Source organism: Molothrus aeneus, chromosome 2 (assembly GCF_037042795.1).
Source record: "Molothrus aeneus isolate 106 chromosome 2, BPBGC_Maene_1.0, whole genome shotgun sequence".
Taxonomy (NCBI): Eukaryota; Metazoa; Chordata; class Aves; order Passeriformes; family Icteridae; genus Molothrus; species Molothrus aeneus.
The window spans coordinates 36,942,927-36,966,569 of record NC_089647.1 but is presented as its reverse complement, the minus strand read 5'-3'; the positions used below and the strand labels follow the sequence as shown (position 1 = coordinate 36,966,569).

General features: G+C 40.8%; 1 protein-coding gene across 2 annotated transcripts; it reads right to left on the bottom strand.

Moving 5' to 3' along the window:
* Nucleotides 1–1,002: 1,002 nt before the first annotated feature.
* On the bottom strand, nucleotides 1,003–23,337 carry MTNR1B (melatonin receptor 1B). 2 transcript variants are annotated; one of them, XM_066570446.1, is made up of 2 exons: nucleotides 23,121–23,337; nucleotides 1,003–1,871 (listed from the first exon to the last, which is right to left on the bottom strand). In XM_066570446.1, the coding sequence occupies exons 1-2, from the start codon at nucleotides 23,335–23,337 to the stop codon at nucleotides 1,003–1,005; spliced, it is 1,086 nt and encodes a 361-aa protein (XP_066426543.1). The 2 variants fall into 2 exon arrangements, with proteins under 2 accessions (XP_066426543.1, XP_066426551.1); XM_066570454.1 differs by lacking the exon at nucleotides 1,003–1,871 and adding an exon at nucleotides 22,537–22,793.
* Between the last annotated feature and the right edge of the window lie 306 nt (nucleotides 23,338–23,643).

Here is a 23,643-nt window from a genome sequence, read left to right as displayed (position 1 = left end):
CCACTACAGGGAACCCTTGAAGGCTGTCGTAGGTTAGACACCAGCAGTGGGTCTTGTTTGAGATTAGATGTAGACATGTGAGCTGAGTTTATCAGCTACCATTATAGTCAAAAGGGCTTCTTCTTTTGGCCTAGCATCATTTGAGATGATCTAGGATATCCTGTCTAGTGTTCAGTTGCCAGTACAGATGATCACAGGTCATATGCTATAATTTCCAGTCTGTCTCAAATGTGTAAGGTGTGCTAAAGTGCATCAAATGACATTTTATATAGATATTTTGGCAAATAAAAGAAATTCAATGAAAATTCAATCTTTTCTAAAGGAAGAATATTGTGTAAAGTAAATCTGTGAGAAATCAACCAATTACATTATCTACCATAAAATTAACCACGAAAGATGAAGCGAGTAGACTCAACGTATTCCCATTCTCAATGTATGTAAGTTTGAAGAACCTGTGAGGAAAGTCTCTAATGTTAATATTTGCTTTTACACAAATATTCTTTTTTCCAGTTTACAAATTGGATTCAAAGACACCATTATGGTCACAGAAATGCAATGTTTGTCTTACATGTGAAAAATAGAGTGTCTGTCTCACCCTCTGTTCAGACACAGAATGGAGGAAAATACCACTCCAGAGCTTTGATGAGCTCTGATGAACACATAGACTCACTACATCTTCAAAGAAATGAATCCTGATCTTGTATAAAGAATACTCCTGCTGAAGTAAAAAAATACCTCATTCATATGTCTGGAAGCAGGATTCAGCTCTGAGAACTAAAACAGCTTGCACCCACCTGCTGCTTTAATTCTGAAACACCTTTTCAATTAATATCTTGTATAAATCACTAATCCAGAGCAATGTGCTTTACTATGAAGACAGTATTCCAGTCATAAAGTGTGATCCAAGTGGAAACTCCCCAAAATTAAGCAGGAATGACCAGAACATTACAACTATGATCTTAGTTTTCTCCATGACAAACTCTTGCATTGACTATTACACATTTACAAGGTTTCAGTTTTCATTTGGTTATTGTTGTTTAAAGCCGGAGAAGGCTTGCTCTTCTGGCCATCAGTTCCTCCTTTGGATGTGTCTTGGAAGAAAAGCCTTGGCATCCACAGTGACATTAAAATTCGTTTATATTCATTCCGAAAATTCTGATTAAGAAGACCATATATTATTGCATTAAGGCAGCTGTTGAAATAGGCCATTAAGTAACTTATAATGAATAGCCATTCAGGAACTTTTGGTGCCATTTCCGTAGGATCAATGGCTACAGCCAGTCCAATGAAGTTTAGAGGTGCCCAGCAAAAGGCAAAAATCACAAAAACAACAAACATGGTAAGAAAGTTTCTGAAGTCACTTGGCTTCAATCTTGGCTTTGTTTCTGACTTGACTCGTCTTCGAACTTGAAGCACTAAAACCCAAATTCGAAGGTAGCAGAAGCTGACAATGGTGATAGGTACGATGAAGTGAATGACCACCACAGCTATTGTATAGTAGGAGCTTGCAGTTTGGACAAACGTGCATGAATAGATGCGTGGATCATACTTCAAAGAGCCAACAAAAAAATTTGGCACAGTTGCAATTACTGTTAATATCCAGACTAAGGAGACGTACAACATTGTATTCCAACAGCTGTACACTTTGTCATAGGCAAAACTGTGACATATGTAGCAATATCTGTTTATTGCAATTGCAGTGATGTTGAAAATAGAGCCTATTACACTTAGTCCCATCACAAAGCCACTGGCTTTACAATGCGTTTCACCCAGTGTCCATCCATTGCGGAAAATAGCTAAGAGCACCAGTGGGTATGGATACAAGGCCACCACCAGATCAGCCAAAGCTAGGCTCACCACAAATGCGTTACCTGGAAGGAAAGAAAAATACAGAAGCATAAGTCTGAAAGCAAGCATAGCTGTGAAGAAGAAGAAAAGTGTTTCATTATGTTGGCTTTTGCAATGCTAAATTATTGGTGATGTCAGCAAGCAGCTGGTATATAGGACCAACAGGGAAATGATTTTACAATGTAACTTGGAGCACCACAGAAATATCTGGAGCAACAGGTTGTTTCAAGTCTTTGGTGACTGGATTATATCCTCCTTGCTCTTTTTATCTTTAATAAACATAGCCATCAGTGAGCCGTTACACAAGCACATGTTGAGTTGTTTAAGTGTAGCTAACTCCATGGCTGTATTGATAAAATGGAAAAAGAAAAAAAAGTCTGAATTGTGCCAGGTAAGTAAGCCATTATGCCATTCTATCCCATCACTGGAATGTTACTGGGCTTCACAAGCATAAAGGAGAAGGATATACAAAGACTAGGTCTATAGGTATTGGAAAGATGTGTTGTTTTAGGTATACTCTAAATTGCTGCACAATATTCTGTAGAATAGATATTTACTGCATGAATGGCCTACTCATACTGCTGTTATTTTCTTTTGGGATTGTCTAAGGAAGAGTGAATCATCTTCACCATCCTCTGCAGAAAGGCATATTTAATTGTACAAAGAAAAGTTCCATGCATGCAAGAGGAAGTATTCATATTTTCTGATGATGATATTCAGGGAATATAGGTGATATGGTTGAGCCCTATCTTCTCTCTTTAACCAGTGTCCTTTTCATCAGTTTGAAATTTCTGACATTGAATCTAAGGATATTTTTATAAAATAGTGAGATAGTAAACTATATTCCTGAAAAATGTTCTTTAGGAACTTCACTCTAGAAGACAGAGGTACTAATGTTGAATTCTTGACATTTAGGTAACATAAAATGTATATGGTTTGTATGGTTTTGTATATGGCTTGTCTACTCTTTTTTCTTTCCTGGAAGTCCTTCACAACATCAACTGATATGGAAAAATCCAAGCAATTTTAAAAATTGGGCATGGAACATAATAATTTTTTTGAAGGAGTGGTTAGGTGCTCCATTCTACATAATCTGAGCTTACTAGTCCTCAACTAACAAGTTCTCCATGTCATATTAAGAATGGCATTGACTGGAAGTCGTAAAAGCAACAACCATGTATAAATATGCTCATCAAAAATTATGGAATTCCACATCTACTCATTTCACATTTTCTCCATCTGCTTTACATCTGTAGCTTCTGGAATTAAGGAATGGGGAGCTGTCTTTCTCCCATACACTTTAGGGGACCACCATGCTCAGCAGAATTTGCACAACAGCAAGTAAACTTAATGGAAAGCAGGATTATCCATCTGTACCCTCAGAAACATAGCCCATCTCAAGAGCAGTGCGCAACTTATTTCAGATAGTTCCTTGTTATGCATTTAGTAGCCTGTTTCCTATATTTTAAAAAGTTACGCAAGTCTTTCCATAGCTGCAGCTGGATGCTTTGTGAGGAAAGATTGAACAAATTAGGGAGATGATTGAGTGAGCCATGATAACTTCAAATGTCCCTATGATTGTTGTGATTCCAAGCAAGCTTCAGTCACAACAAGGAAGTTTCAAAATAGACACAGAGAAAAAAATTTTAATGGCAAGAAGAAGTGTGGGAACACCTTGCTTTGAGTCTGCCACTGAAGATTGTAAGAAAATAGAAAACAAGTATTTGTCAGTACTGGCCTAAATAAAGCTGATCCCTTTGTGCAGGAAGGATGAACTGACTGTGAAGGCCTCTTGTAGCCATGTGGCAAACAGGACAAAAAACAAAACTAACAAAAGAACAGGGGTATCTTTATCAGAATATATTTACATCCTGGCAACAAGAATTTCTCTTATGTTTTTTCATCACTGTATCTGACATTAGAAGACAGAGAAGTCAGAAGCTGGAAGTCAGAAGAAAGGAAGGAAGAAAAAAGGACAGAAAAAGGAAGGAAAAAACGGACTCTTTTTTCTGTTTTAGAATGCCTTTTGGAGAAAGAGAGAATTTAGTCTAGTGTGTTCACTATGATTAATCTAAACTCTAAGGCCTTCTAGCATCAGCTTCTACCCAAAATGTAATTGTTCAGTTGAAATAGAGCGGGCATTGAACTCTTTCAATCACATTTGGAAATAAACTGTAAAGTACATTTAGCAAGATATTTTCAAAGTTTTGAGCACAATTTAGGACTTCTTGAAAATTCCAGGTGCAATGAATAAATAGCGTGAGCAAGGAACTTGTCAAAACCTTAATTTAATAGTTTACAACTCAGAAGAAAAATGGTCCAATATCTATAAACGCCTCAGGTGATTTGTCACTTCTATGGCTTTTTACAGGGTTGAATGTTCCCACTGTGCACTGCAAAGTAAGCTCCAATGGTATTTTTCTGTCTTTGTGGATGACTACAGTATTAAGTTTAATGTTTATTACTGCAATGAATAATCTACAGAAGTAGAGAGAACTTTTCTAACTCAAAAAACATAAATAATTGACATTTTGAGAAATCAAAGGTCTTAGACATTTTCTATGTGCTTGGAGAAAATAAAAGTTCCTTGACACACCTCACCCAGGGCTTTCAGAGTGGCCTAAATTACATTAATAATATAACTAAAGAGGTAACTTTTTGCTGCTTGTAACAAAATAGAAAGCACAGAATTTTCATCTAGCTGGAATTATTATCATTGCTTCTGGAATTTACTTGATGAACTTTGTTCTTAGATTTCAGTTTCATTAGAGAGAGAGGTATATTCATAGTTTCACTGGAGTGGAAACACCCCTTAATTACAAGAAGTAGCTACTGAAAGCAAAATGTCTCGCCAGGTATTCAAAACTATGCACATCTGTGCTGTTTTAAACAGTTCTATGGATAAAAAAGAAAATAAGTTCTGGTATTGAATTTGGGTGCAACAGAACTAGGTAGGTATTTCATGAAGCATTCCGGCATACTGGTTTACTTACTACAAGTAACAGGAGAAAGAGAACTGTCACACCCTCTTGAAATCTTGACATGACTTGATGTTGTGGGAATTTACTTATGGAACAAACTTTTTGGTAAAGCCAAAACTTTAAAGGGCTAAGCATCTGCCTTTTGAAAAGACAACTGACTTTTAATTTCTCTACTAAAACCAAAAGCAATTGCAATGAGCAACTATTTTTAAAGGTTTTTCTTCTCTGGTTTTAAACTGGTGAAAATGCTTAATTATATATCACATATCATGGTGTTTGGTTGTTGGTGTTTTTTTTAGGTAGTGTTTTGGTTGTTAAACATTTGTTTAACAAGTTTTTATATGTTGCATACAGACATCATCCTGTTCAATCTATGACATCAGGTGGAGCAGAGAATTAAGTCTTTCACACACTGACATTTGAATTCCCTGTGACAGTACAAGCCAAGACCTAGGGTAAGCTTTGATTTAATGAGACATGTTAATTTGGTATAATGTTCAACAGCGTGTTGCTAACAGAAGGTGTAACATAATGCTCCAAACAAATGCCAGATGGGTATTTGTTTTCTTTGAATGTGACAGTTTAAAGGCAGTGATATGCTCTTTTGTGGTTATGTTTCATTATTTCAGATATTAGTGAGGTTTGATATAAGGGAAAGGGACAGGCAATAGATTTCCACCAGAACAACATATTTTAGAGCTTCTTGCCCTCCAGCAGATCAACACTGCTATCCAATCTGGTGTTGTCTGCAAACAGACTGAAGGGGTACTCAATCCCCTGGTCCAGATCACTAATAAAGATATTAAACAAGACTGGCCTGAAGAAGAATTCCAGACTCACAAGGACAAAAGCTTAGCATGTAAAAAAGACTTAGAGATTGTGGCTAAGTGACTTGCAGACTCCTGGACTGGAACAGAACTGTGTTCTTGGCCCTACATCCGCAGCTATGAATTAGTGCTGGAAGCTACATTTGCGGGAGGTGAATTTTAGGCTTATTAGGCAGATCTCTCAGCTGTCGACACAGACACAGATTTACTGAAAGGAGGTATCTAAACTGCACCGTTGTTTTTGAGATCATGATTTTGGTATGCTTGGGAACTAGGCATGAATGTAACCCAAAACAAAACCTCCGCTTCTTCTCCCCTCTTCTCCCTCTGGTTAAATATGGGAACACCAGTCCTTGCTGCGAGCTTGCTGCCTTGAGTTTGCCAATAGACGACAGGTGTAAAAGTGCTGAGTAAAAAGGCCTGAAGTTAATAATCCCTGGTTATTAACTTCAGTTTTGCTCGCCTGTGGCTCGCTCGGGCGCTGCTGGGGACGGTGGTGACACTCTGTTGCCACCTAGTGCGGGAGCCACGGCAGACGCAGCGCATCGCATCCCCTAGCAGGGCAGCAGGAAAACGCCCGGGGCTGGCTCTTCCAAAGCAAAACGCTGATCGTTAATCAGATACTACATTTACGGGGTGATAAATACTTTTCTGGGCTTCTGATACTTTCTGAGATTGCAGGAACTTTTCCACTACCGGGTATTTTCAGAAAGAAAAGGGTAAGCAGAAGAGGCAAGACAGGCTCTACTACTAGAAAATTTCACTGTTGCCTAGTAGTTAGGACACTTCCATGACAGAGGAACTCTTCTTTGAAAAAGATTTGAGTTTATGTCTCCCGTAGTCCCCAGAGAGTGCCCTACTCACCAGCCCTGCTGCTCTTCTGGGGTTAGGGTGCTTGTCTCTTTCTAGGTTATGTTCAAGAATTTCAGCCTAGAATCAGAATATACAGGTTACCACTTGTATTGTCAAGTGCTCTTTATCAGTATGCTCATCCAAAAAAAAGTTTAAAAATCCCTCTCATGATTTAACAGCAGGGAAACTGAGATAATTGCAAGAACTCTCCAAGACACTGATTAGGAAGAACACTCCAGGTTCATGAACCATGCTCTTACTTTTCTCTGTTAGATAATACCACCTCTGCTAGGCATCCTCTGGGAAAAGTGGCAGCACTGGTCCAGCTTTCTTCTCCCAAACAGCATCATAGTGGCATACTGATGCTGAGGGATGGAGCAAAGAGAAGAGCTAGAGCTATTAAATAAGGTTAGTTGTAGTTGTATTAAAAGCAAATAAAAGGGAATGGTTGCTGCACTAGGTAGTAAATCCTTAACAGATTTTGTAGATGAAAAAATTTTACTTGTGTTCAAGGGAAGACTGGAAAAAGTACTTGTAAGAGTACTTATTTGAAGTACTACATTTGAAGTTTACTTAACAGACATACCATGCTAGATTTAAGAACTCCTCTGAGATGGAAGGAACCACAAGTTGTAATAATACAGAAGCATTGTGCAGGGTTGTTCTGTTCTCTTTTTCTCCTCAGTTCTTGCTCCTTCTACTGCTTAAGACAGAGCACAAGTCTAGCTATGCCTTGTTCTGTGTGTCCAGCCATCTGAAACTAAGCTGCATTTTGCAGCAGGCTCAGGGGAGAAGATCCCCTATATCCATGCCCTAACAATGAAGTCAGACTCCTGCCTTGAGGGTAGTCTAGGATGGAAAAGGCCCATGTTATAGGTAAAAGTTAAGCTATGTTAAATTAGGCTATAGTTCAATTATATTGTATTAATTATGTTATATTAATTGCATTATGTTAAGAGTGGGGGGTTATTAGAATGTGCTAGGAGAAGGGTCCAGGGTTTGGTGGAAGGGTGGTCTGGCGGGGCAAGGCGAGGTCAAAGAGGGATTGGATGGAAGATCTGACCAATCGTTCGAAGCCCTGCAGAAACGATCGGTCCAGAATGAACGGTGTTAAAGACCAATGAGAAGCCTGGAAATGGACCAATCACCATGCAGATCCAAAATGGACCAATCCTGGACTTGAAGGGGGCTATAAATGGGGGAAGTTGGGTTGGGTCGGGGTTCTTCTTTTTGGATACTTGTTTTGTGGGGAGAACCCAGTGCACTTGGGGGTAGCGCACTGTTCTGGTTTTGGCTCACTGTGTGGGTGCCTGGGCTTATCCTGGGTACTCCGTTCCTTGCAGCTATCTTAATAAACGAGAACCTTTTTCTCTGGAGAAAGTTTGGCTTTGTTCATATCCATAACAGCCCATGTTGCTGCTGAGAGAATCATAGACTTGTAGAATCTTGGAATGGTTTGGGTTGGAAGGGATCTTAAGTATCATCTTGTGCAACCCCCTGCCATGGGCAGGGACACCTTCCACTGCATCAGATTGCTCAATGCTCCACCCAGCCTGGCCCTGAAAACTTCCAGGGTTTGGGCATCCATGTTTTCTCTGGGCAACCTGTGCCAGTGTCTCACCACTTTCCCAGAAAAGAATCTGTTACTAATATCTAATCTAAGTCTACCCTCTTTAGTTTAAAGTCTCCCCTTTTCTAGTTTAGATGTCACACGGGGTGTGAAGCTGAGACATTCACTCTGAGGCTTAGTGCCATGGCACCAATGGCAGAGCCCAGCCTCAGAACCTCCAGTTGCTGATAAATAACAACAAAACCCGACTGGTTTTTCACTGGTTCATGAAATAAGTCCTGTTTTCTATATCTGCCAGTACACATCAGCTTAATTTTCTTCTCTAGAAGTAATCACAGCTGTTGATTGCTTCAACCAAGAAAGAATAGGAAACCTACTTGTACAACTGCAAGTATGAAAACTCATTTACTGCTGACAAAGGGGCTAATATGAAAAGCTGTAAAATACAACAGGTGCAATCTAGTTAGATCCTATAAAGAGCTAGGCGACCTATAATTTTTAATAACTTTTTATTCAGTGTCTCAGCATTATATTGCATGTCAAAAAAATAAAAGTGAAATATGTAGCATTTTATAGGATATCGCTTTGTTAAAGAAACAAACAAAAACCCTACACCAAAACTTGTTCAAGATCAACTCTAAAAGACTGAAGTGTGGAATCAAACAAAGGAAGAATATTTCACTTATAAAAACTCTGGGAAAAAACTTCATTATGCCCTGACAGATTTTAATTTATATTGTGTGAAACAATAGTTCATTCCATCACCTTTATTATTACTTTCATCTTTGCTACTGTATCTAAACTATATTTGTGTCAAAGGAAATTATGTTGGTATTTTTCTTTATTACAGTAACAAAACATTGCTCAAGTCTTTAGAATAACTTAACTTCCACCTTCTTTTATAAAAAAAGACAGGAAATTGAAAAATGAAAATACTTTTGTTCAAAATAAGACCATGTTTTGTTTTGTTAAGCTGTTTGGTTTGTGTTTTGTTCTATTTTAATATTTGCTAGCAGATTAGTTGAATTTAAAAAAAACCAAACAAACCAACAAATCTGACATTAAATAGTTCTATTTTAAAATATAAGGTTTAAGATATTACTGAAGATACTCAGGCTATCATGCTGGTATATGAAGTGAATAAAACTGGGGACTATTGGGACTATTGGGGCACAATCAGGATCAATTTGCCGAGAGATTTGATTAGCCATGATAAGGCACATCTTGTAGTTTAGCCCTGCAGACCAATTTAAACAGCCCAGAATTTTTTGACCAGTGTAGATGTTGGGGTCTCCACTTAGAGAACATAAATCATGCAAGTGGCAATTTCTTCAGTGCTTTGCTCAACTGCTCTGTAGGGCTGCAGGTGGAGGACTTGCAGCCTGTGACAGCTACCGAGACAAATATGTGCTAAGCATGGACATGTCAACTGGTTCCATCTGCTAAAAGAAACCAAATCTAGGCCCATTACTCCTCCTATGTACTTTTGGGTGTTCCTGTGTTCAACTCCCAGACATGGTGGAGGATCCTGGATTTTTTAAAATAGGATCTGATACACTGCAGTAAATAAAGTACACGGGAACATCTAATTGGAAAACACTTATGTTGACAAGTTGCCAATGCTTCTAAACAACCCATGAGTCCCTTCATTATAATCTTCTTTTCTTCTCTTGTTTCCTGTTTCACCAAGGAAGAAAATAGATGATACTCAAAAAAATGGCCATTGTAACCTTTCAGAAAGGAAAAGCCTTACCCTTTCTGTTCTGAGCTTTTGGAAGGCCTCATTACTCTACATGCATAGGGAACGTCTTCAGAAGCTGTTGTCAGACTCTGCCATCTGCTTCTTTTGGAAACAAGGTCTTAAAGCAAAGTACAGGGACATGATTCACTTTATAATGATACTCATAGGTTTGTAAACAGCATGTGAATAGATGAATAAATAAAATGCTTTTAAAGAAGATGATTGTGTATTCTCTTCTGAAGTATTAGCTGCTTTGTGTTCCAACTCAATACAGACAAAGTGTGTAATGATCATTTGCTGAATCAAGGTCTTTTCTGAGAGCCAGTAGAAGCCTTGAAAAATGACAACAACTCTACTGTGGCTAGGCCTGCAAGCCATGATGTTGTTGAGATAGGTAAATGAGGGGTGATAGGTATGCAACCAGTATAGCCATAGAACCACAAAAGCTGGAACTGATCTCTGGAGCTCATCTAGTCCAACCCTCCCATTCAAAGAGAGATAGACTACAGTGGGTTGTTCAGGGCCATGTCCAGTCAGCCTTTCACTGTCTACAGCCACAGAGACTCAACAACCTCTCAGGGTGACCTGTTCCAGTAAGGAATCAGAGTACAGGATATTTACTGTTCTCACTAGGAAATAGAGGCAAGATGCTGTCAGTTTTGTGACAGATGAGGGGTCTACTTGATCTACTAAATATCAGAGGGTACTTAAGATCATACCTGTTACTATGCATGCAGACACCAGACATGGTCATTAACAATGAGCTAGACTTGCTTGCTCAGAAGAAGAGGCCCCAGTGCAGATTAGAATAGATGGGGCTTCGTTTTTCTTATACTTCTGCCTTCAGATTCTTAGTAACACTAGAACTTTTTGAACAATCTTTGACTGGACAAAATAGCCTGAGCCAAACACAGAACCTGGACCAAGAAACGTTTCCAGACCAGTAAATTACAGACCAGTAAAAGCACAGAACTCTGTGGGGGTGGAGCGTGGAGTCTGGTAAAGGCTGCACAGAAAGAGGCAGGAGGCACCAGCTCCTAGCAAAATCATTTTCAGAAAGCAATTCCCACTGGCTTTAGCAAGGGTAGAATTCTCCTCCCTATCTAGATACTCACCTACTAGCTTAGAATAATCTAACCTAGATTCTGCAGAATCCTGTTCCGCATGCTGCTCTGATGACCTTTGAGCACTGTGAAGTGACTGCAACCGCCCTTCAGACCAGCTCCTTGTGGCAATTCCAGTTCACCCCAGTGAGTGACCTGGTGGCCTGTGACCCAGAAACACAGCTGTGGGTGACTTCTGTCTGCCTAACCTACTGAGTCACACCTCTTTTACTCCATGAATACACTTGCAAACTGGAGCAAACCAATATAGCTTTTACTAAGATGAGCTCAAATGGAAATCACTATATTATATATATATATATATATATATATATATATATATATATATATATATATATATATATATATATATATATATATATATACATATATAAACTACATGAGAATGTTTGAGAGTGTTTGAAGGTCACCTGCTTCACTATTGTGTTTGCTCTCCATAAGCAGAGCAGATATTCTGGCTTCATCTTTAACCAGGAAGCTGGCTGTACAGCAAGTTTTATGGTCTTTATGGTCCTAGCATACCAGGTGTTTCATAAGAGTGACTAAAGAAGATTGCATTGTTTTTAGATTATCCAACCAAAGGCATAATTACAGGACCTCAAATTAGTTAACTTTTCTTTCACTCTGAAACAACAGATGTTCAGTGCTGCAATTGGACTCTGGATTGTATAGTTGAGGTTTCATACACAGCACCATAATCATAGGTAAAATCTTATAAACTCTTTCAACCCATTTACCAGTAGATATTTTTTCTAGGCAAATCAATATTGTTACACCATCCTTTACAAAGCCTGCCTCAACATCTGATTAATATTTTACACATTTTGCTTCTAATGACTGCAAAGGGAAGAATAAAAAAAGAAAGGAAAGTCTTGCTTAACATGAAAACATTTTCCGAAAGTAATCTTTTGTCCATGGGCTCTAACCCCACCTGTGAATCTAATAACAATTACTTTTGCAGTTGCTTGAAAAATATCTCAGGGAGACTTCCTGTTCTTGAGTAGGAGTGCTCTAAATTTCCACAGCACAACACTCACTTTCTGACATTATATTTTATGCCAGTAAAACACCTGGAGTATAATGGTGTACTGTCTGACTCGTGGCAGGGAAGTTTGAATTTTAAATATTCTTTCTGTCATGACCACTAACATAACAAGACAAAGGCATACAAAGATACCAGTCCCCTATTAATCAAATTTTTTTTCCTCTCTAAGAATCCAAAAATTACACTCTGTACATTCCAGTGAGTAACAACTAATTTCAAGCAATCTGGTTGGAATGTTTAGTCTCTTGAATATATTCACAAGACTCTGAAGAACCTTAAGTGGCAGTTCACAGAAAGGAGGGATGGATAACTCCCACTTGGCACGTAGTGACTATGCCATTTACATGCCTTTCCTTGTCTTGAAGAAAAGCAGCATGTTTTAATATAACAGCCTTTTATTTCTCTGTAGAAAATCTGATTAGAGTTGACTACTTCTAAGAACATATTTTAAAAGTCCTAAGGAATCACAACTCCAATGAATTTCACCATGGACAGGATCTTCACAGAATCGGCACCTTGAACAGACACTTTTTTCCATTAAACTGTGTGGATGATATTCAAAAAGTAGGTTATTTTTACTTGAATAAAAAATCGGCACATAAAAATGCTTAGATTGATTATTATTACATTTATTCATAGGTGATAGCCTTCACACAAAAGGTTCTTTCTCCTATTTGCACTCAAATGAAACTCTGTCTACACTTGAATTATTTGGAAAAATTGAACTGGTTTTAGAATGAAAGTACACTGAGAATTTTGGGTAGCATTGGAGCAAATCATAGAGACCTGAGGATGCTGCTTGTTGGTTCCTGTCTTTTTTGCAGTGATATATTTTACAATTTGCTGCTAGCTCTAAATTTACAATTAGTTAATATAATTATATTTACAAGAGCTGAGATACCAAGTGGATATTTTTCTTGTTAGTCAGACTGTTAGTTCCAGGAGCTGCATGTGCTATCTTCTGACAGCAATTATTGCCTACGTTGAGCAAATACGGCAGTATAAACCAACAGGTAAGCAGCTGTTGTTCTATAGCAAAAAGATGACAGTATAAATGGAACTATCATATAAATTATTATCATCTTCATAAGGTGTTTAAACATTGAAACTGATCCAAGTCCATAAAACACAGCTGAAAAAATTAGTAAGTCTGTCAGAAGGGTAATGTTTTTTCTACAGACTTAATTTAAGCAGCATTTATTAAACAGTGTAATCCAATACCTCTACAATTAATAAATAATTAAAAAAAAGAATCCCAACAGTCAGGATTCTAGTCATTTGATGAACGTGCTTAAGGTGTTTTTATTGCTTTCATGTCAAGATGTAGCTGTCCCATATGAGGCTGAAATGTCAGGAAAATGCTGCCTCTGATATATCTCAGTCCTTATCAGTATGGAGATTAAAAGTAAACCAGAAGATTCTAAAGCAGCTACTGTTGTTAGGGAGGACGCACCACAGTGTTGCACCCACAGTGATTTAGACACTTAGACATTTAGACATTTAGACATTTCTGTGGGATTTTGCTGTCAGGAAATCTGTTCTATGCCCATATCAAGGTGAAAAGTTAAAAAAGCAGAACAACTGCTTGGATTCATTTTTGGGAAGATAAAAATTGTGATAGCATTAGTATTCCCTTCTGCAAATGAAAAAATGGTTTTATCAGCTCAGGATTACATGGCTGTTTTCATAAGTATTCTTGGGAACGAGGCAATGTACTTGCCAGTTCAAGGCACCAATATGCACTGGTAAAGGATAACTTCTAAGAAGCTAAAATCTGAAGCATATCTGAAGGTAGTGGTACTCATAATAGATCTGAATTGGAGTAGGAGTAGAATTTACTCCTAGAGGCAGAGAACAGGTTGTCACTGATTTAATGGAATGAGAGTAGTCTCCTATAACATCCTCAACACAATTATTAAAGTCATCTGGTGACTATATATCTGCTAAGAATAGATGAAAAAGTTAGTCTTTCAAACTGAGTTGTCCTAGCTCTCTGTGGGGAGGTTTGGTCTCTTAGCTCTGGCTGATTGTGCCAAAGAGCACCATGAATCCTTGAATTGCTTCTGCTGGTCCATGCAAAAATAGAGCTTTACTGCAGAGACGTCATTCCTGATGCAGCCAGTGTGTCTTGCAAAAGGAATGTCAGTCCAGAGTCCAGGAGAGAGCTGGCAGGAAAAGGGAGTTCTCCTAAGACCCATTGGAACTGCCACAATACAGCTGCTAAGAGCTTCTTCTAATTTCCTGTATCTTAGAGTATGTTTGCATTGGTTATATCAAGGAGATGAAAGAAACTTATTCATACTCTGAGCTGAAAAAAAAAAAAAAAAAGCAAAAGCTGTGTGACTGTGTTAGACTAGACCTTAAGGGGAGCCTGAATACACTGTTGCAGGAAAAGCATCACTCTAATGACATCATTTGGTTTTCCTTCCCTTGAAACATGGGTGGAGTGGACTTGTGCCAAATGAAATATGCAACATAAATACACCCTTAGATCCTTCTTCACAAGTTCAGGAAAACATACTTCTGCAGCTCAAATAAATCCTTATAGTTCTATTTCCTATAAAGATAAGCATACCAATAGCTCCACTTATTAAGTGGAATAGGATTTAGTATTACATTCTGAAAGAAAAGTATCTTGGACCTGATCTTGGCAATAAACTTCTCTTTTGCTTATCAACAAATGGATTACCATACAGGATAAAAGTAAATGGTAATTCAGAGCAATGATAACTTGGCAATAATGTATTGCCAAGTGCTTCAAAGGAAGATACAAAATACCCTATGGCTGCAGAATAACCTGCACTAAGTTACAATTTTACCCTAAACAGCATTCCCTGTGGTGCAGATTGATAGAGAAGTTATTTTTCTACTTTATGACATTTCTGTACTCTTAAATACTTCTTTCCATCCCTCTAGGATCATAATTACCTTACAAACTTTCTGTTTCTGAAATAATTTAAAATTCTGTACCCTTCAGATTTTTTCTCTTCTAGAACAATCTTAAGTTTCCACTTTTCACTTTTTTCTAAATTTACCTGCAAGATTCATCTCCTTTGTTAAAGAAATTTTCTTATTTTGCAAATTAATAATACTGGCTGTTCCCTTTGCTCTTTCTACTTTTGGATTTACTTACAGGTTAACAAAGTTCAGAGTTATTATTTCATAAGTAACTTTGAAGACTTATTTTCTCATTTGGTTACTGTTTCAACCAAGTCTCACAGAAAAGAGGAGGGAATTGGTGATGAACCAATTCTGTTTCCTCTCCAAGAAGAGAATAGAAGTATAATTAGAATTATGAGATGAGTCACGGGCACATGACTGAATAGTTCTAGAAGTTACATGGAAAGATTTGGAGTATTGATCATTTGGAGGTATTTTCTGGGAAGAGGTTTCATATCTTCATGGACAGACTTCACCTAAGCATATGGGATACCAGCTTGCAATCCAAGCTGGCAGAATGAATAAAAAGAACTGGAAGTTGAGAGATGGGAAGAGAGCTTGAGAAGAAACCATATAGTTTCTTCATTTAACACCCAGGGCATGGGAATCTTGGCTTCAGGAAGGTGGTGGCAAAAAATACAGAAAACAGGAGCTCAAACATTGCAGAGTTCAACTGGTGTGGTAATATAAAAAGCAGTAGAGTCAGTTAAAGGGTTCCAGGAGCCTATGCAATAAAATAGGGGATCCAAAACCAGTAAGAAATAAAAATAAAATGTTATGGAAACAATTCTGTTAGAATGGAATTGCACCAGTGATCAGAGAAGAGAAATACCAACCAAAAGGTCTATTGTCTTCATAAAAGAAGGAGAATGAAGAGAGAGATTGAGAGAGAGAGAGAGAGAGAGAGAGACTAGAGAGGATATCCTGGTAAAAGACAAAATTACATTGGGGAAAAGTTACAAAGACAATGTGCAGTGAAGAATGCAGAAACCTGAAATTGGATGAGAACACCCTCCTTTTAGGAGGAAAACATTAATGAAGCCAATTTAACAATGCAGGTCCTCATATGTTAAGGAGAAAATAGGCACAGAAATGGCAGCTGAGTTCTGGACATACACCCAGCAGATTTCTTCAATTCAGAGTCTATTTCCCAATATATCCCATCCTTTGTTTTCATAAAGAACAAAGTCATCCCTGAAGAGCCTGCCATAGAAAATAAGGTTGTATTGAAAGTAGATGAGATTATTTTGGTTAAATTAAATACAAGAATAAACAAAGCAGACATAGCTAAGAAGGGGACTTGCACATTTTGATAAATAAAAGAAGCTAATTAGGAAAGTGAAATCAGCTGTATTGAGGAGCTTAGGGATTTGAATGTGAAGGAAGTTTGGCATTTCTTCATATTAAAGGTACCAAAATATTCTGTAACTTGCCTCCAAAAGAGGGAAAAATATAAGAAAAAGTTCCAGATCTAGATGGAGAAGAAGTTGTCTCAGTAAGGACAAGAAATGAGGCTAGAAGTAAAAGATATGTCCACCAAGAAAACTGCTAGAGAGAGCAAGAATTGATAAAATGGAACCTGACTAACCCTCTAAACTTCTTTGACTTCAGAAAAACTTCTAAAATTATTAAAAAATTCCCTTTCAGCACAGTCAAAAAGAGGAAAGGAAAGACAAGTTACTGGGGGAGTGGGACCCTGAAAATTGATTTAAAGTGGCTCCTGGTTTGAAGAAACATTTTGCTAGGCCTTTTAATAAGGACAAAAATGGTGGTCTTGGGGACAAAGCAGGCTGACAGGTGAGAAATTAGCATAACTGCACTACAATAAAGCAAAAATATCAGAAAGATTGAATATACTTGTAGGCAGAAATTTGTTAACATCTGTTATCTCAGAGATAGTGTTGTGTTCTGAAAGTATTGAGAGCTACATGTGGGACCTGTAAAAAGGGGCTGAAATGTTCTCTAGTCCTCACTGCCAGTAGGGAAGTGCAGATTTCTCTCAGGCTTGAGTGATTTCTCTCAGAGCTTGGCTCCCACATGCATCCCAAAGAGCAGTGTTGCCATGACTCACTTGCAGCTGTGGTGCTCTCACACTTTACTACCCATTTCCTCCTCCTTTGCTATGGTGCTGCACAAATGCTGTTTCTTTTTGCGTGAAAAGCAATTAGTCAGGGACTAATAAGAACAGCAAACCAGTGTTGCCACCTCTAGAAGATTAGTTTGTCTACCATAGAGTATGTGTTAACATGTCACCTGTATTCAAGGTGGGAAATTTTTGAAAAGAAAGAATGCATTGAGAACTATTTGGGTTCTTAATCTCAGTTGTAGCCAAGACTGGAGAGACAAACTCGAAGGGATAGGAAAATTAAAGATGCATGTATAGACAAGTGGAATAAAAGTCAATGTGAGCTTATACAAAGTGGCTGTACCAACTAATCTGATCATCTTTATTTAATAAAAGCTGGACTTGGACTTTCTGGATCTGGGAGGTTGCTCTAAACAAATCTAGCCTTGGAATCACCAGGGTACCACTTACAGTTTGCTGCTACCACTTCCTGGACAATGATGAAAGAGAACTGTTGGACCGGAGGGAGATAACCTACATTGAACTAATTTTGTCTGTTTCAGAAGTATTACGTCACAAAACACAAAGAGAACTAATGAAATTTTGTAATACTACAAAGTTGAGAGCCTGCTGATACATGGACATGCCAAGATCTTTTTTTGCTTGAGGACTGAAAGACCAGAAAGTGGTTAGAGTATAATAACACGAGATATGAGGTCAGGCACTGAAGGAATAATTGTGTAACAAAAGAAAAAGAAGAGCTGCATCAGCAAGTGACTGCACCAAGAACAGTCACCCATATTATGCTACCACATAAAAGTAAAATGTGTCTTCAAGGCATGCCAGGTCCATTTTGTCTATCCAGGAAAGGACAGAGCAGAATAGAATGTTAATATTTTCTTGAGAGTATTGGTGGTACTTCATCTGCATTACTGTGAACTGGTCAGTTTTCTGTTAAAGACAGATTAATTTAGTTTGGAAAGGCCTAAAAACCCCAGGAAAATTAAGAACTCAGTTACTTAGAGGAAACTTAAAGTATTTGACTTGTCTACTACGGAAAAAAAAAAAAAAGGTTGGGGGTAAACATTTGTTTTCTTCCCATTAATATTGCACAAGAGTTATCAATGGGTGGAGAAAAAATCCATTCAAATTAAATGACAATTGTAATTCTACAAATAAAGATATCCACTCTAAGTAAGCAACTAATAATCACAAAGTTAAAATAAAGTAAAAATGAATTTGAATCATGGTAAGAGATAGAAAACTTTTATTATAAAACTTATTTATTATAAGTGTTGGGTTCAATGAACTTTTATGAATGTTGAAGCTATGTTTCCATCAATTTCTTAGCATTGAGCACCTTTAAGGAGAATGTGAGAGAGAATATGAAAGCCAAACACATCCAGTCCCAGAGCTAAGAATTCTGTGGATCCAGAGTTCAAGAAGTAAGGAGTACAGAAGCTGAAACCATCAGAGTGGGATCTCATGATCCGATCATCAAAATATATTCTTGTCAGCATCACTGCTGGTATTAAAGGACAATTTTTCCAAGTGGTTTCAGAAACAGGTTTCTCCACTGTCATTTTGTAATAGATGGATTCCATCACAGGAAACAACTACCCTGTATTCCAGTGGACAGGAAAATTAATAATAATAGAGGAATAAAGGAGGGAAAGAGAACTGGTGTGGCCAAAGAGATGAAGAATAACTGAAAACAGCATTTAACAATGGGGATAACTTACCTTCAGCTGTATCACAGAGATGTGGAGTGAGGGCTATGGAAAGGGAAAGAGCATGGAAAAATACTACAAGACTTGCTTATATTGCTGAACAAGTTTGTTTAGTAGATGGATAAGTACCAATATTATAATCCTACATGCAGGATTGTTTATTTTGAACAGATAACCATATGAGAAGCATTGTCCATCTCTAGAGCCACATACACATTAGACAAAACTAAACATGCAAATACACCGATGCTCTTAGAGGTAAAAGAAACATGAATTTTGATTTAATTTGTGTTGCAACAGCACCTTGCTATTCAAAGGGAAATCAGAGTCTCAAAGTGCTGTGTTAGCTGATATATATAGAAAGGAAAATAGTGGAGAGGGTGAGGAGGGCTGACAAAATGCACTAAAAATACCACTTTCCACTAATGCATTCTTTGGCAATGCACCAAGGTTAATACTAATATTCTGCCAAAAGTCAAAGGGTCCCAAGTCCTCATTACTATTTGAAATGATATTGAGTTAATGTGCCTAATTCTCACTTCTCACTGATTTTATGCTGGCTTTAGGACCAATGAAGTATAAATGGTTTGCTTTATCTCTGTCCTCTGGGAGATGCCTTGCTGGTTCCCACTTTCTAGAGTGCTTCCTACCAGGTTCTTACCCCAGCCCATAATGTTACATTTATCGCTATAGCTATACAAAAGTATCTTTAAGGTTCTTAAAAGCATCTAGTGGCTTGGATTTACTTGAAGCACTTTCGGGATACTTGATCACCCAGCAGTGGTTGTTGAGCTCATGTAAACTTTAACACTTCAAAAGTTCAGCAATATAAAAGCTGCCGTCAACCGGGCATGTTTAATTGCAGGCACACAAAATCAATAATTGTTTCTGAAAATTCAGAACACATTTGACATTTCAAATAGAAAGGCAAGCTGATTTAATTTTATTATTTCCACATACGAAGTTTTATTTAATTTTGTAGTGTGTTAGATGAAACTGCTCTCTTCCCAAATTAGAACTGATAAAAGCATTAATTTCTGTAAATTAAATCACTTTCAGAGATCAGAAGTTGCTCAGCCTCTCACAGAAAGACTGGGTGCAGTTATGTAAGACAAGCATGTTGATTCATACCAATTAAGCTATGCATTACTTGGAAAAGTCTTCACAGATTTTCCCCAAAACCAAATTTAAATGTGGGAAAGAGGCTCCTGTGTGATCTGAAACAATCATTCTGTTGTAAGGCTGTCAAAATTCCCATGTTTGAGGAGTGAATGAGCAATGTCCTGAAACATCAATCCTATCTATTCTTTATTTCTCTCCTGCTGAACATAATAGGGTACAAGCCCAGTGGCTAATAGGTCATTTTATTTCACTCCATTCTTGCACCTCCCATTATATAACAGCATTAGAATAGATTTACTTTTGGTCATGCTTTAATTTTAAGGGCAGTGATGCATAACTACATTGTTTCCAGTTATCAGATCTCTCTGTGAAGTCTTGAACAGAATAGTGTTGATAAGTCCTGGAAAAACTGCTAGACCTGTATTGCTTTCTGAAGGTATGATTACTTCTTGTGCCACAGAAGTAGGCAGAGCTGGTTAATTTATTTCTTATACACCTGTGACTTATTTGAAGTCCCAAACTCTCATCCAAGAAAAATCTCTCACTACCTTCTTCAAAGGGAACTGAGTGCTCATGATGTATAGCTCTTCCTTTTTCCTTCGATCATCTAGATGTCTTCCTGTCATAACCATTCCCCTAACTTCATCTTTTTCTTCTCTGACAAGGTCCAAAACTCCTTTCATGCTGTTTTTCCTCACATTTCACTTTCTACTATATTCACTTCCCTGGCAGGTACAAACACATTGTTTCTTGTTTGTTCAGAAAAGAAACCTGCAAGTCCACCTGCTTTTCCGCCTTTCTTTGTCAGAGGCTAAGGGCTCCTTTCCCATCCCCTCTATCACTCCACCCACATCAGTTTCCAGTCCTCTTCCATTCTGCTTCCTCCCTAAGAAATTTTTCCTGAAAAGGACTTCTGTAGACATTTACCAAACTATGCCCTTTGAGTTACACCTCCAAGAGTCATCTCCCCCTGATGTAAAACTAAGAACTGCCAATTTAAAGGGTATTTAACCTTATGAAGATTATGCAGAAAGAATTCCCTGCTGTTTTTCACAGTACTTATCAAAGATAAAGAGATCTTTGGGACAGGGTCAGTGACATCACATTAAGGATTATCCTAGAAGATCAATTAGCAGGTATTTGAACTAAGGTAGACGACTACGTTTAGGGGATTTTTTGTTTTGTGGTGTTGTTTGTTTTTGGTTTTGGTTTTTTTCTGGGGGGGGGGGGGGGATGGGGGGTTGGGTTTTTTTCCCCCAACAGTCCCAGGGTGCCACAGAGTACTTTGATCAGTATATTGAAACTTACTCTTCCAGGCATCACTCTCTTCAAGTCCAAACTTCCCTTTGCTGTTGTTTGGGTGAAGGGAACGTTTCAGAAGAGAGTCCCCCTCTTCCTCCCCCTGGACGGGATTTGGTGCTTCGGGCCGGCCGCCCCCTCCAGCGAGAGCCCTGTTCCCTGGGCGCTTCCTGCCCGCGGAGTCCAGGCGCGAATCCCTCGGGAACTCGCCTTCCCCCGGCGCCGAGGGGGCCGGGAGAGCGCCGGTGAGTCACGGCGGGTCCCGCGGGACTCCGTGCCCCGCCGCGGCGCCCAGCCCAGCCGAGCCCAGCTCAGCCCCGCTCCGCTGGCCCGGGGCAGCGCCCGGCGCTGTTCGGCAGCCGCGGTCCCGCTCGGGGCACGCAGGGCTGCGGCTCCGCGGCGTGCGGCACTGCCGGCCTCGGCACGGCTCTGCTTCTCTCGGCTTGCTCCCCCGGGACGGACAGCCCAAGCACAAGCGCACGGACTAGCAGCGGCCACCCCATGCCTTCCCTCGCTCAGCCAAACCACCCTTGCAGACGTTCTCGGGTTCGGGGCTGCTCGGGGGAGTGTGATCTCTCACCCCTGTGTAAACGGGACTTGCTGGCATCTCCCGCCTGCAGCTAGACGTGCAGCGATTGGGGAGCGCAAGAGCTATCCCTCCATAAGCTGCTTTTGCCCCTGATTCCGGTTTAACTTAGAGCAAGAGCGAAGGAGCGCCTGCTCCCCGTTAGCAGGAGCTCTAGTCACCGCGCGTGAGACACGACAGCGCTTGGGAAGCGACACTGGTTAAAAAAACCCCAAACTAACACCCCCACTCTACCCCCAGGAGAAACAAGCCAGCAGCTCTCTCTCCTTCCCGGTGGGCAGGGAGCACCCGCTGGCGCAGAGGATCGATTGCAGAGCCCTCTGGCTCCGAGTGCGGGGAGCGTAGTGCTTCGCACTCCTGCCAGCTCCCAGAAAAGTTTGGTTACCCCGACCTGCGTGCGCATGGGAAACGAGGGAACTCGAGTCCCGAAGGAACGAGGAGTTCCGGGAACAGCTAGGTACTACAAGAACTATAGTAGATACACCACAATTTCGGGGGTAGCACTTTATACTGCACCGACACCCAGCATCCAGTCGAGTGCGGGTGTGCCCAGCTCGGCGCACCAGGGAACAATCGGCTCCATCGACGGGGGAGCCGGAGGGGCTGCAGGATCCGCACGCCGCTGGACGTGCGCGACTCAGGGCCAGGAGGCAAATCAGAGAAGTTGGTGAGAAACTACAGAGTTTTGTAGTTTGAAACACGTTGTAACCAGCCCGACAGAGATGAGGAGATAAAGCCAGTACGTTTAGCAAGTAAAAACCGCAGAGCAACATTCTAGCACACACAAGGAAAAAGTGTAGACACGATTCAAAGACAACACCGCACTTTATTTGTTGCGTTCCGGTTGAAGGATATGCGATGAGGAGACAAGAAGGCGATTTCATGAAGACTACCGTGAACTCTGATGCGGGCTCCAGAGAGCGGGCTGAGCCGCTTCCCCACGCACGCACAGCACCGTATCTTTAGGACTCTTGAGCAAGTTTTAAAAGCTCCTCCTTCACTCCTCCGACGGCATTGGGCAGGCTTTTTGTCCCCGGATGGCCCCGATTCCCCTCCTGGGGAGCTCCATAGAGACCACATAATGCCTCATTAGGAACCACTGAAGGACCTGCGTTCCCGGACGGAGGGCAGCATGAAGCCCGAGGGGAGCGCAGAGGCGGTGCGCTGGGAAAGGCGACTGAGCGCCTGGGGGTCCCTGCTCACAATACAGGGCAAGAACCCACGGATGGGGGCTCTGTCACCCCGCCTTCAGCGGGCGGCCCGCACGGACTCGGCAAGTGGGCTGGACTCCTCAGGACAGCTGGAAGCGAGGACCAGGACAGCGGCGGGACTCCGGGCGCTCGCTGCTCCCTGCCACCGCCGGGGCAGGGTGCGGGGGTCAAGCCCTTACCTGAGTTCCGAAGCTTGCGGTTCTTGAAGACGGAGAGGATGACCAGGAGGTTGCCCAGGATGTCCACCACGGTGGTGAAGATCAGCACGCTGGACAGCACCGGCACCACCCAGGCGGGCCGCGGGGCGCCCGCCGCCGCCGCCTCCCGTTCCGCCAAGCCCAGGCGGCCGCGCCCGCCCGGGTCACAGCAGTTCCTCAGGGAGCCGTTCTCCAGCATCGCGGCCACTCCGTCCCGGCGCCTCCCCGCGGTGACCGGCGGCGGCCCCGCGGACTGCCCGCGCGGGCGGGCGGGAACGGCTTTAAGGGGCGCGCCGGGCGCTGCTCCGCCGGCAGGGGCGGGGATGGGGCGGTGCCAGAGCCCCCTCCCCTTTCGCGGGCGGTGGGGGAAGCCCGGGGGCGGGCCCAGCCCCGCCTGCCGGGGGAGGGAGGCGGTGGCCGGCGGGAGCGGCGGCGCGGAGCGGGAGCAGCGGGGGCTGCCGGGGCGGACGCAGCATCCGCGGGTAGCAGAAGCAGCATCCGCGGG

Excerpts from the sequence above, each read along its gene's own strand:
- MTNR1B (XM_066570446.1), bottom strand. The coding sequence starts at position 23,337 with ATGCTGGAGAACGGCTCCCTGAGGAACTGCTGTGACCCGGGCGGGCGC. Across the intron at positions 1,872-23,120 it reads CCGCAAGCTTCGGAACTCAG|GTAACGCATTTGTGGTGAGC; the intron begins GTAAGGGCTTGA and ends CTTTCCTTCCAG.